Consider the following 14,462-nt stretch of genomic DNA (forward strand, 5'->3'; position numbering starts at 1 on the left):
CTATGTATTTCATCAGAATGATAGTACAGTATTGCCTTTGATTTTCCACCAGTGATCAAGGATACTGTACAGTATGTGTAGATGCTGGGCTTGCGATAATAAAGTGTAATCACTCCTGCTTTGGCAGCAGCCCTTGAAGTTGCTCTCTGGGTACATATCTGGGACTGCATCACTCTGCTCAGTTAGCAGCTGGCCTCAGTGGGCCTCTGGTCTGTCTTTGATATCTCCACCCCTGTGCTGAGGTTTGTTAAGCAGCCAGATGAGGCAATTTTGCCTTTCATCTTTATTTTTTTCAATTTCATTCTTAGCTGTCTGTACTTAATTAAGGTTTTCACAGCATTTTTTAGTCCTCACTGGAGACTATGTAGGTGCTATGCAACTGTTTACATTATCAGCTCATTTCATTTTTACTCTACACTGAAACTGTGTCAAGCATGTAATGCTGCATATTGTAACATATTATCAGAGATGCTGGCAGTGTAGACTATCACACAATATGATTCAAAAGTTTACGGTTGAAGTAGAGGGAAAAAACTCTTGAGATTCTTCATATGGTACTTGAATATCTCCTACATTGAATTCCTGCAAGTGTGTGTAAGCTCTTCAGTGATACGGTAGCAACATGTTAATGAGCCTATAGATTCAGCTTCGTAAACAAATTGGCCACCTGTGGCAAAGCAATTACTTTATTGCTCAAGGTGATTCCAACCCATATAATATGCACAGAAGGTGAGAGTCTAATTCAAACAAATCAAGGTGAAGAAAGTGAAAGAAACAGCAGATACGAAGGGCATGTATGTCTCTGAGTTTATTCACGGAGGAGTGTATGATGAAACCTGTGGGTAACTGCTCCGTCCACACACACAACCTTTGGAGGAGTTTAGTTCATCCAGTACAACCAGATCAGGTACAAGATCGAGTTCTTCTGAGCTGCCTCGGATGGGGAGGAAAAATGTTGGCTTCCATTAATGGTCCTGTACTGAAAATGGAGTGTCCCAGTTTCTTTTATCATCACGGCACATTCACAAGTTTCAAAATGGGAAAAAAGGTCTCGACAACTGCACAAACAGGATTTTTTCCCCCAGGACTCAATGCATAGGATTATACAGTTAGAATACAGTATTTCAACATTTTTTTTTTTTTTTTACAAAGGTTTATATGGTATAGGAAACAAGAAATAAAAATAACTGCACAGCAGTAAGAAAGGTACAGAACCTGAGAAGTACAATGACAAGAAAAAAATACTTTTTGAGGCCATGATTTACTAATTTGTGGCAACAAGGTATATTTCATCCCCTCAGTTTAATTAACTTGTTCAACATTTCGGGAATTTGTGGCCATGAGATATAACTTTTTCCCAAGATTTAGTGAATTTGTGGCCATGAGATATAACTCGTTAACTCAACATAATTAACTCATCCCCCCATTTTAGTTAATTCATGACCACAAGGTAAGTGTGCAGTACTCTTCCCTTTCTCCTGGGAGTAGACTGCAACTGTGGCCCAGATGTTTATCCTCGAGGATTTCTGGACACAAGTAGCAGATCTGTGCTTGGTCCTTGCCCGGAGCGAACGAGTTAGATCTCTTGGCCACAAATTAGTAAATTATAGCCTCAAAATATATATTTTTTTCTTCTCAGTGCACTTCTCAGGATCTGTAGAAAGGTCATTTCTCGAGTATAGATAGTCATTTATCATACACACGGTGGAATAGCTTAGAAACACAGGGCAAAAAAGAAACACCATTAGAACAATTTTGCGCTATACTCAATAACCTACATAAGGATACCCTTTTTGACTTCAGACTAATTTAGGAATGCCGGACATTTTCATGGGAAACCCAAATAACATTGGCCACTGCTTTACATTTATTCATTTGGGCTATTTACCTCAGCCACCAAAGTCCTACTAAGCACACACCACACAGACACCCAAAGGAAATGCACACATCAAAACTGCAACCAGAAAAGAAATCATACTGAAATGTCTTCAGCCTATTGGCACGGAAATGGCTGCAGCAGGGCATCTAGCATTTTTGACAGCACACGAAATATCACAAGTCCAAATACATTGCTGTGTCTATAGCACTATCATCATCATAATCACCTATAGGTTACCAATAGAATAATTTAGAAACAATATATATGTATCATCCTGTTCATTAAGGCACATTTTTGGTTAAAGAAAGGCTCTGAAATAAGCGTCTTGCATCACTCTGTCAGTGAGAGAAGTCAGCGGTAAACAACAGCGGCGACAAGGAAGGAGTCTGCAGTCGGCATGCAATTAAGATCAAAAGCCTCCCCTGCTGATTCCATTATACAGAGTGCCACTCTGCACTGCGCTGAGTGGGCAGTGCCAAGTGCTGTTGGTCAGGATGCCAGGATGCCATGCCGAGAAAGCAGGCAGGGAGACAGGCAGGCAGGCTCGGGCTCTGTGCAAACCTCACTTTAGCCAAGGCAGGAATCGCTAACATTCTGGGGTCTCTGGAGCTCCTTATGCTCTGTCACTACACACACATCCATGATCACGTACAGGGAGTACAATTAAATCATTTGTCAACAGGAATATCATCTACAATAACAGGGGGATGAAAAGTGGTGACACTGAATGGCCCAAGAAAAGTCACACAGACCATTTCCACCCTGTTGACCTTGACATATAAATATTACAATTACTGTAATATATGTACATGATTACACCCGGCCTCCATAAATCATACCAAGGCTAAAACAACTGTTATGACTTGACTTCAAGACGTACCATTTAAGTACCAACTGCATCTCTACATGGCAAATTATTAACATAACGGAAGAGACACAACACTAGGTGATTATTTGGAACATTACAAAGGTAATACTATAAAATGGCAATACAGAAATCATAACACCAAAATCAATAAGTTGGAGAATGTATTGCTGAATTGCTACTGTTGTTGAATAAGTTTAGTTCGATAATGTTACTGTATAATGTCACTACAATGTTGCGGCTGATGGTACACTGACATTATTGCAGGGCTAAAATGAGTGGCATGGCTCCATGACAGAGAAGGCTCTAACTGTTTACTCTTGACACAGGGAGGCTTAAATAACTAGTTTAAAAACTTTTTATAGCTCATAAAAATATTTGAAAACAACCGTTCAACAACTGAATTGTCTTTAAAAACATTTGAAATGTATTTCTGTGCTTTACTTGGAGTGGAATGTATCGTGGCACTGTACAATAAAGGGAGACAAAGTGTGCTATTATCGATTTCCACAAGCACAAACGACAACTGAGCTTGAAGCAAAAGTGAATCAAAAGAAAAAAATACAACATCTGAAGTATTTTTTGAAACTATACTTGTCATTTGTGAGAGCCTGTGCATTGTTAGATTAGCCATTGTCCCTGTCAGGACCCTTTGGTCTCTGTTAAACTGCTTGGCGAGCTGAGCGCAGGCTTCTGTGTATCACTGGGTATGGGGGATTAAAATGACAGAAAGCGGGCGTCCCTTCGCCCTCAAGCCTGACAGTAGGCATCCTGTGTGTGCACACGTCCACACATCTACTCACACACGCACACAAGCAAGTCCACACATTCAAATTCATGCCAACACACACTAAGGTTTGGGCACACACGCGCTTACTCACATTTTGCACCTCACATGCACACTTGACACGCACTCGCACACACAGGCTAATAGAGACACTATCCGCACCACAAGGCGATCCATTTAAAAAGATAATTTTTTTTCCTTATAAAGCTTTCCGCATAAAGACTGCACAATAAAAAAAATATATAATACAATTCTTAAAACCTTTTCTACACAGGAAGAAATTGAACATCTGATTATCTCCTGTGCCAGTGCTCCACACAGGGGCTTAATTCTCAGAGAGGTTTCCCGCACTGCATTCTGGGAATGGGATTCAGTGAAGCATTCAGTGCATGGACCTTCAAGGTTTGGCAAATGAGCTTTAAGGCGTACCTATGACAGTGTAACCCATCATTTTCTCCCCCTTTCACTCTCTGACTTGTATTTCATTAGTCCCTGTTACTCCATTGTACAGACACGTAATTGTTCCAAGGCTTAAGGTGTACAATATCAATGAGTCCCTTCTCTCCTTTCCTTTTTCCCTTGTTTCCTTCGCTAGCAGACGAAATAAGCCCCTGTGGACACTGGCGGTATCCTACCATTCCCCGTCCCTCCCTCCCGCTCCCCTGTCCCCCATCCAGTGGGTTAGAGATCAGTCACTTTGTTTTCCAGGGCGGCTGCAATCTGCTGAAGTCGCAAGGTAAGCTGTTTACTCTGGGCAGCGGGGTCGTCGTCGAGGGACGCGATGATCTGGAAGGGAGGCGGTAGGGTGAGAGCGAGAGGGAGGACAGGGAGAATGGAGGAGAACAAGGGAGAAGGAGGAAATAATGACGAAAGAGGAGAGAGGAGGGCGAGGTGGGGGAGCGGAGGGTGCCAGAAGAATGCCGAAAAGCAAAGAGAGGGAGGGATAGATAAGAGGGAACGGAGATTAAAAAAAGGGGGCAGGGAGTGGGAGGGAGAGGACAGCGTTATTCGACATCAACAGTCATGTCATATAGGCTGTTATTGTTTATGAGCCCCACTCAGGGAGACTGACAGCCTTATTTGTTTATCCAACTTGTTCATTAGGTTTTGTTTATCCCCCCCTTTTTGTGACCTCAAGTGGCAATGCACAATGGACGCCTAAAAATCAATTCCCAGAGCAATTTTCCAATTCATGTACCACAGAAATGCTTTCAATTAAAATTTCATACAATCACTCTTCTGGCATACTGTATCAAGAGTGGAGAGAGGGAAAAAAGGAAAGCCAATAATATGGTGGGCAGTAGTGCATTCAGCGGAATAGCCTCCTTTGGGTGTGATAGGGAGGAGAGGGCCTCTTACCCCATCATAGTATTTGCTGGCATACTGGTAGAGCTGATGGAGGGCCACTTGTGTGTTTAGTTTGTCGGTGTGAGACTGGAGGACATGAAACACAATTTAAAGGTTAAAAGGGAAAATGAAACAAAAAACAACACCTGTACAAAATGCATACAACAATTTTTTGAGGCACCAGGTTTGAAAATGAAAACACAACAGTCATGTAGGCAACAGACACACCACCCTTTGCAACAGAGCATGCTTTCATTATTTAGCGTCAGGTAATTAACAGTGTGTAGTAACTGACAGTGAGAGCACAAAATGACAACTGTGTCTCTTACCCGTGACACCTCAGCCAGATGAGTGTTCATGTCCTGGTCACTGACAGATACCATCTGCCGGATGCCCTTGTAATAACTATACACACACACATGCACGCACGCACGCACACACGCATGCACGCACACACACAAACACGTGAAGAGGAGACAAGAGATTAGATGATTATCACTATGCAATTGATATTGACAAACCTTTCAGAAGGCATCAGCATTTTAAGCAGGAACTATAAAGAGATGAGTTTCTGAATTAAGCAGCGCTGACAGGACTTACTCATCCACCATCTTCTTATAAGTGGAGATCTCCTTTGCATAGAGTAGTTTGTTACTTGGAGAGTCCTACGGGCAAAAACGGAGACAACTGTGAGAACAATGGCACTTTATAGCCACTGACCTTACACCTTCCTCTTCCCGCTCCCCTTTACTTCTCATATAATCCACCCGGCTCTCCTCAACCTCCTCTTTTCTCACCTGTCCCCTCTTTCCCCTTTGCCCCGTTATCTCATCTGTCTTCCTCCCTGCTTCCACTCACCCGGCTGAGTTTGTGCTCGCTCTTGGTGCAGGCATCCATGAATGTCTGGGCAATGACGGAGAGCGAGGCGTCCACCACTTCTGTCACGTGCACGTCGAAGATGAAGTGGGGGTTCTTGAGGATGTTCACCCAGAATCGAAGAGGCAGGCTGCATGGAAAAAGGAGGGGAGACAAGTCTATCATCACGGTTGGTATTATTACTACGATTACTGCAGAACGGGGAAAATGTCATCAACTGCATTGCAGCTATGAATGTAATTATATGATGCGGTATGAGTCCGGGAGGCATTTTGTGTAAGAGATCACTTGCCTCTGAGGTGCAACTGAGCGCGGAACAAGATAATAGCAAAGATGTAGAAAAGGTTTTTGTTTTGGTGTCGGGGTATTTACAGCACTTCCCCTCAACATGAAATTACGTTACTATTTCAAATTAAACTGACCGCTTATTCAACAGGAAACGCTGTTCAATGTAAACTGCACCCCGAGAGAAATGTATTCTGTAGTATTTAAAAGGCGTGCGGTAACAAAAACAAATCTATGCGAAACAATCCTTGTCATTGCGTTCCTGGCTGCCTGGCTTAATGAATGGTGATTAGAAATGCCGAAGTAATAGCACAAGTTTGACCATTCAAATCCTCTGTAGCCTAACAACCTAAAGCACTAACTAGATAATGTATGCCTGAGTACTCTCGCCAATTTCCATTCCGACCACATAAACACGTCCTCCATACAATTCTTTCCGTGCGAGAGCTCCTAAATAGATTCCAGAAAACTCTCCTCCCCGATCAGCGCAGATGCTGTGCCATCTGAGACACGGAACATACACGCTATAAACTCACAGCGGTTCCGTGACATCTCTGGGGACGCCTGCACAGAGAATGTAATAGAAGCGGGGAAAAAAAGGAATGTTGCTATAATCACAGAATTAAATTAGCTAGGGACATAATTACCATGTTTGTTTGTTGTTATGGCTGATATACACACATTCATATTTAATACATGGCCCTCAGTTGATTTGATAAACAGAACAGGCGGACGCGGACCGTGGTGTGGAGTATAGTAAGTAATTAAATCGCTTGTCTCCAGTCCTCCTTGCGCGGGGTGCCTCTCTTGCCAGCCTTACGTCAATCACGGGCATCTACATGCAACGCGTCGTCTTGTATGCTTGAGCCTTAGCCAACGTGACACTAATTTATGCACTTAAATGTCACACGGGAGCATGGGGATTGCAAATGCAAACTAAGTGAGCTGAAATTGTGCATTTGTATTCAGCTGTTTCTTGGATAAGTAAGTTTAATTTCTTGGAGAGTTATCTCAGGGAGTGGGATTTGTGTGTGGGTCTGTCGGTGTCATACTCAGACAGCTGTGTGTGTGTGTGAGAGTAAGAAAGAGTATGCGACTTCTCCTCTGGAACACAGTACACAATGCATGCAAATGGCCTGACTTTAAGGGGTGAGTTTGCTCCTCTGTGCATACATGTGTAATTTACCTGTTAGTCTTCCAGATGTGGATAGTCTCCTCATCCACGTTGTCAAGTTTCAGAGCCTGCTCGTCCAGGAAGTCAAAGAAATATTTGACGGCCGGCGGCACCACTGCCCCCGAGCACAGCACACTGCGGAAGAAGTCGTCCACAAACTGCTGCAGCGTTCCCTGAAAGGGCCAGAAAAATAGCATGAGACAGAGTAGAGCTGTGAAAGAGAGCAACGGCAAACTCAAGACCCCAAGGCATGTCCAATTGCACGCATTGTGAGGATAGATTTGCGGCCCACCAAGGAAAAACGGCATGTTACTCAAAACAGCAGCAGCAGAAGGCTTTTCTTTTCTGGTGTGTTAGAATTTGCTGCACCATCCGAGTCTGGGCATAACTAATTAAATATAGCTTTTTGACTTAAAACCCTCACCAGAAAAGAGAAATAAAATGCTGTATTTGTCCAAATTTCAGACGTAATCATCGACAGCTTCCCAGCCTGAATGAAATACTTCATAAATGTACCTTGACAGAGAGAAGTCGTGTCAGATAGATCTCTGTGATGGCTTTGGTCATCGACTTGTCCTTCATGCTACCTCGCTTTGACTTGATCTCATCCAGCTCGTCTGCCGGCCTCACCAAGTGGAACACCTTGTCGTCTTCCAACAGGGCATTCCCTGAGGGGGAAAACACCGTTTAAAAGTTTCTTTTAAAAATTCTAATTTCCTGATTTATTCATGCACGCTCCAAGAGCTATCCTCGCAAAATATTCAAAAGGATAAAAATGGCAACATGTTTTGTAAACTGAATTCGAAAGTAGAGAGAATATCCAAGTGGAAATGTTTGAAACAACAGACTATTTTCACATATACACAAAATAGGGGCGGAAGATAAAAGTGCATCTTATTACAAATGGAATCTCAAAGTGTGGTGCTATACATAAAACAAGACATATTAGCATGTTAAATCAGTGCAGGGATTTTGACAAAAGCCCTGAGGAAATATGACAGAGGCAGGCATTATATTTCTGAGTTTACAGCTGATCTATGTTTGTGCTGCTTGTGGAAGAGGCACTTACTCTCTTCGTGGTTCTCCTGGTTCTGGTCGTAGTTCTGCTGAGTGTGAAGCACTCTGGACAGGACCAGCGTGGCATTGTCTCGCACCTGGAAGAATGCAGAACACACAACATAGCGTTTTTTCTTTTTTTTTTTTTTAAAGAAACATGCACAAACACTATTTTTCCCAAAGTCTCCATTTTGACCCTATTCACAAATGCTTGCATGGGCACATCCATGCCTGTGTACAAGTGCACATGCATAATCATCACCCCCCCCCCAACCGCCACGATTTTAATAGGCTCCACCACTGAGGTCAGCCTCTTTTAACACCCCAGAACTAATTTCTAATCAATACGGATGGATGGCAATACTGGGTCTTTATTGGGGTATTTACGGGCCATTTTCTCTGGCTTTCACTCATTATTGACCTCACAAACGGTGTGACCAGCACTACTCCGACACAGCCAATGAATCCTTAGCAGCGAGGCTTTGCTCCAAAAACAACTGCAAGAGGTCAGCAAAGAGGACAAAAGGAAGAGAGCGCCTTAGCAAGAAGTGGATTTAAGTGGGGGAAAAAAAGGATAAATAGGGGAAATCTGTGCGTGACCTCTATTTGCTAACAATCAATACGGTGTGAAGTAGATTCAGTGGTCTGGTGTCACTATAAGAGCTGAAACCAGGACCACGTTCATCCTATTGCCTAGTGGTGGCAGGCTAAGAAGAAGGTAGGAAGATAAACAGTGAAGGAAAATGGCTCTAATGTGCTTTCTTGCTTGTTTCATTTGTATTCCGACCGGATGGTAGAGGCTAAATGGTGTCAATACTCACGTTGTAGTGTGCCAAGGTGTTGATGCGTCTCCACCTGCCTTCCTTCTGAGAGGTCAAGTCCAGGTCTGACAGGATCTGCCCTGTTGAGCCGGGGCGCCACTCTGTGGTAGAGGCCAAGAACAGCAACTCAATCAAAGTCAAAACTGTCTCTTGCCTTATCACATTGCTGCAGTAGCAGGAGGTGCACCGTTTTAGGCAAGTTATAAAGCTTTGCATTTCTTTTATTTCTTTCTAACAGACGACTCAAGTCCACACATCTTTAAAGAAAAAAAAAAAAAAACAATTCCTGCCTATTGATAAAGTAAATCTTTCAAAAAAAAATGTTCATTTTTACAAACATTAACCTTCCACACCCTTTTCATTTGATCATCAGATGCTCACTTCCAAGCAACTGGGTGTAGGTGTTCATTTACTTCACATCAAATTTAGAAATCCACATTTATGGATATAATTGGATATGATGCTGAAGTTATTATCGTCTTTACTGGTTATTAAAAAAAAAAAAAGATAAGAAAAATTACATTTTAAGCTTATGCAAGGATGCACTGTTTCTTGTGCATATGTGTGCATACAGTGTTTTTTGTTCTTCTCCTTCACTTCACATTTTTAATGTCTGAGTTGTTTCTTTTGGGTATATGAATATATTAGTTATGTGTTGTGTATGTATTTATCTTTTCATACAACGAGTAATCATGGCTTTTTTTTTAAACTTGCTCAAATAAAGGGAAGACTCTGAATGAGCCATTTAGGCTTTTTTCCTCCTGCACTGTAATTGTAAATACAAGGTTGTTTTACTATTGAATGTTCTCATATCCCCATTGTTATGCGACTAAACTAAATTAAACATCACAGATCAATACTACCCTGAAAATGTTACCCATAGTGTGTGTTCTGAAATAAATCCCATCTATCTATCTATCTTACTGTCCAGGGATTCAGCAACACACCTCAGCTGTTTGGATGCTGTATTGGCAAACCAGTTTATTATGGCAGCTCTAAATCAAAGAGGCTGGTCTGACTGTATTCAGCTGGCAAAGACCAAAATATTAACACAATTTGGAAATATTCTACACCACTGCAAACCTAAGCTCAACACCATCTGCCACATATTATTCATTTACAAGCACCAGTAAGAGGGGGGGGTTATCTTTCTGATTCATCATGAAAGAAGATGGATCGCTCCTTATCTAAAATGTATAAAGGAATGAGATCTACAGCATGCGTGGGAATAAAAAACGTCTTTGATGTTGGAAAATGTCTATAGAGCTTTAGCCTTTCAAGTGAATCCCCAAGGTTTCTGACTACAGTAGCGAGCAAAACTTTGTTTAGGGATGAGGGCGTTCTGTATGTCGCTGACACTGAATAACTCATCAACCTCAGTAATGTCTTCTGCATTCCACAGAGAGAGAGAGAGAGAGAGAGAGAGAGAGAGAGAGAGAGAGAGAGAGAGAGAGAGAGAGAGAGAGAGAGAGAGAGAGAGAGAGAGAGAGAGAGAGACAGAGAGAGAGGGAGAACGAGTATCTTTAAATCCACCTATTAAATAAAATAAATAATTTAATGTTTATTTATTTAAATAAAACATTCTTGATTAAACATTATTTCAGCCAGTACTGAAATCACTGAATCCCATTTTGACATCCTCCACACTCCCTGTAACCATTACCATTATTCATCATTATTATATTTTTATTTATTTTTTCCCCAGTTCATTGTTCCGCATGGGAGGCCCTCCACTCACCCAGTGTAACACTGTCGACCTTGGGCCGGAGGGAGTAGGGCAGGTTCCTGTACACCTGCTCTATGATCTTCTCCTTCACCTGGGAGATGGTGTCACAGTTCAGCACTTTGACGGGCGTCACGTCTGGACCCTCGCCATGCACCAGCACTTGGAGCGTCTGGCAAACACACACACACACACAAACACAATCACATGCACTGACATTAAGAATACACATAGTGCACCCGCACACACGGGCACAAACACACAGATATTCACACATGGCCAGAGCGCCCACCCACTCACACACTAAGTCCCTCGGTGGCCATGTCGTCATGGCAACCACCCTTTGTAAGCACACACATACACTATGTGGTGACACCTGACAGGACTCTGTCACCTTGGCCGGCTAATGACTACGGCTCGGTGGGAGCGAACTCGGACCCAAACGACACAGTGCACCTCTCACAGTCCTGTCACTCTGTCAGGAAATAACTCGCTGACCAAACAGGAGACAGGCAATCTAATCTAAATGGCAACCTCCTAAGCCTGTCTCCATTTGAAATGAGTGGGGAAGAGCCTGCTGTGAGTGACAATGAATAGGAAATATTGGGTCTGCCTGTGAGGTCGAGCTCATCGTGTTCTCTCCCTCTGAAACTCAATCACAGAAGGCGATCCATCACAGTGTGAGACGTGTAATTCAGCCTAATTTGATAATTGTCCTCGACAACGCCATTACCCACGGGTCTCTTTATTTCTGCTGACTTTAACAGAAAACAGCTGTGTTCACATTAGCTTCCATTATTGAAACATGACGCTGGGCGAAACACAGGCTACTTTCACTCCCTATAGCAGTTGTAGTGCCCAAATGGATGCAACGCAGGGACGCTGTGGAAGGTCGAAATGAGCTTGTGCACCAGGGCTTGTAGCGGCTGGTGCCACTTGCGCCTATGCGATGCATTTTCAGTGCTATATTGGAATGTGTCGCCTGTGTCGTTTCCTAGCCGAGAACATTGACACTGAAAATGGATGTCACACAAAAGCGGGTAGTCGCCTGGGGGGTTGTCGGTGGTTACCATGGCAACTGCTCAGTGTGTGTGCGCGCGTCTGTGTGTGTTTGGTGTGCACCAGGCACAATATACAATCCAATTGCAAAGCAAAGTATATAGCTTTTCCGACTGTGGGTTTTGTGTGAGTGCATGTGAGTGTGTCTGTGTCAGTCTCACCAGGACGCAGTACTCAACGTCGTCGCCCAGCAGGCCTGTATCATTGAGGGTGTACTTGGCTTTCTTCACTCTGGCGTCCACGGGCCCTTTCTCGATCTGGTGCTTGATGGCTCGGAACAATTTGTACAGCGGCTCACCTGCAGAGTCCTGGTACACATACACACACATAAACACAAGCGCACCGACACACACAGCTATTCAAAAGTTGTCTCAGAACTTTGCCGAGTGCAGTGGTTAGTGGTTCAGGTGACAGATTAATGGACATTATTAATACAAGTGGAGAAATCCATTAATTGAACCCAAGAGCGTTTAATACTTTAGCATGTCCTTTAATATACATTAGGCACTTGGGCAGATACACTATAGCTGTAATGAAATGCATCACAAATGCAAGATAAATCACCACTGGATCAATTTACCTGTTCAAAAAGTATGTCTGTGGCAAGTTGGCCTTATCGTTATGATTAATACAGTATATTATCAAGTACAATTTGCTGAGACGTTATATTTGACCCAAAGCCCATGTGTTACCTTCAAGAACTGGTAGAGGCAGATAGACATCCAATTACAGAGCATCCTCTCCACCACTGTCTCTGACCTGGAAAACACACAGCACTTTAATATTGGTGCCTCTGACTCCTGCTTTAACAATAAGAGCACCAGATGCTTTTGGGCTGCTGGTGTGGAATAGGATAGAATAGACACAATTCAAACGCTTCAAATGCAAAATAGTACTCACACTGCAACGACTCAAATAAATGTATTAAATTAAGTTTAAGTTTGGTGCTAGGCTTACATCGGCGGTTTGTCTGTCTTGTTCGTCATAGTTCACCTCACCAAAGCGTGCAGGCTATGTTCCAGAAAAATAAAAGGACTGACAAAAAGAAATGCATTTGCTCATACATTCCAGTGTGGAACGGATGTAATAATTTATTTTTAAATGTACAAACCCTATGTATGTGAATTACTGAGCTATGAGATTCTAGGAGCCTGTGCTCATTTTTAAAGCTCTCTCAGGCTGTCTGCACTTTGCAGCAGCAAAACTCGCCGCAGGTGGACGTCTGGTTTCACTGTGCCATTGTGGAGCCTCAACTTGAAAATTCACCATAATTACAGCTTTCCTGTGGGGACATATAGTAAAATGGTAAATTGTAAATGGACTGCATTTCTATAGCACCTTTCTACTATATGTTTTTGGAAAGTACCTGCAAATAGACACTGTCAGATTCTAAGCTTTTACCAAACCTTTGAAATCAATAGTAGATAATTTATATGGGAGCATTCTCCTCTCCCACTTTTATAACAATGTTAGAGATAATTGCCTAGATGATGACTTACTAGCAACAATGGTATCTACACTTTCAATGGCTGGAGGAGGTTATGTTTGGGGTATAGAAGTTAAAATTAATTAATTTTTTTCCTAATGGCACAATTTTGCTCAAAAATCCACATAATCATAGGTCATTAGAATAACTTTCATTGTGGGCAAAATCAAAAGACATCGATAAAAGCATGTGATTACAAATAGCAAAGAAATGTAGAAGAAAATGGTATAGACATCAATGTGTGACTTATTCCATTAGTAATTTCAGACCATGCCGTTTTCATAATTTCAAATCGGGGAGCAAGAACGCAAAGCCTGTTGTTAAAACCTTAACACTCAGTCTGGCGCGCTGAGCACAAGAGGTTGTCTCTATGGAAACTGTCAAAGTGGACCCGTCAAACAACAGCTGCTTGATTATATGCCCTGTTCCTTGTATGAGTCTGAAAAATTAACAACTAAAAAACTAGTTTCTGAAGATGCTATTTCTGGCAAAAGTCAAGAAGGCACATCTCTGCATAGCCTGTAAATGTCAAGTTTTATAATTCAAAAAGTCAAAAAGAATATCACTTGGTGGATTGGCCTTTCTAGAGTTTGGCTATCAATTGGTGGGGCCTTTTGTTAGCTGTTAGCATGCCTAATTAGCAATCATGTATGTAGGGGGCCTGTGTTGGCACAATGGCCTAATCAGCATAATGAGCCTCTCCATTGAGGGATAATTAGAGATGTGTACTTGCATAACAGCCTGCCGGGGAACAGTTGACTGTTCAGATTGCATAACCCCTCCAGTACTGATGAGCGAGTGTACTGTAAGACAACTTTGTCCTGACGGTGGGGGGTTGAGGGGCAGGGGCGTTAATGGACAATTTGACCTTGACATAATCATTACTGTGAAGACAGCGGTGAAGACAGCGGTGAAACACAGAAAGTGACACTGTGAACTCGGAGTGACTGACTCTTCTCAAGGACAATAACACACATGAATTATTTTAATGTCCATAGAAAGAAGCAGCAAAATGACACTGGAATTACAAGATATGGCAAAGGGAGAAAACACTGCTGAAGAAAAGCCAGTTGTATTGTCAGCAGTGTATATTTGACAAGCAAA

General features: G+C 42.5%; 1 protein-coding gene across 2 annotated transcripts in view; it reads right to left on the reverse strand.

Annotated features, from left to right (window-relative positions):
- Nucleotides 1-793: 793 nt before the first annotated feature.
- Nucleotides 794-14,462, reverse strand: part of plxnb2b (plexin b2b) — a 113,694-nt gene continuing 100,025 nt past the window's right edge. For both annotated transcript variants that reach the window (XM_030052854.1, XM_030052855.1), the window contains exons 26-37: nucleotides 12,565-12,631; nucleotides 12,034-12,180; nucleotides 10,829-10,985; nucleotides 9,091-9,191; nucleotides 8,283-8,367; nucleotides 7,730-7,881; nucleotides 7,226-7,386; nucleotides 5,737-5,884; nucleotides 5,479-5,543; nucleotides 5,208-5,283; nucleotides 4,891-4,965; nucleotides 794-4,317 (exon numbers count right to left, since the gene is read on the reverse strand). In XM_030052854.1, coding sequence (XP_029908714.1) covers nucleotides 4,213-4,317; nucleotides 4,891-4,965; nucleotides 5,208-5,283; nucleotides 5,479-5,543; nucleotides 5,737-5,884; nucleotides 7,226-7,386; nucleotides 7,730-7,881; nucleotides 8,283-8,367; nucleotides 9,091-9,191; nucleotides 10,829-10,985; nucleotides 12,034-12,180; nucleotides 12,565-12,631 — 1,339 coding nt within the window. In that variant the 3' untranslated portion in view covers nucleotides 794-4,212. The remainder of the gene's footprint in view (nucleotides 4,318-4,890; nucleotides 4,966-5,207; nucleotides 5,284-5,478; nucleotides 5,544-5,736; nucleotides 5,885-7,225; nucleotides 7,387-7,729; nucleotides 7,882-8,282; nucleotides 8,368-9,090; nucleotides 9,192-10,828; nucleotides 10,986-12,033; nucleotides 12,181-12,564; nucleotides 12,632-14,462) is intronic.

This window comes from Myripristis murdjan, chromosome 6 (assembly GCF_902150065.1).
Source record: "Myripristis murdjan chromosome 6, fMyrMur1.1, whole genome shotgun sequence".
Lineage (NCBI taxonomy): Eukaryota > Metazoa > Chordata > Actinopteri > Holocentriformes > Holocentridae > Myripristis > Myripristis murdjan.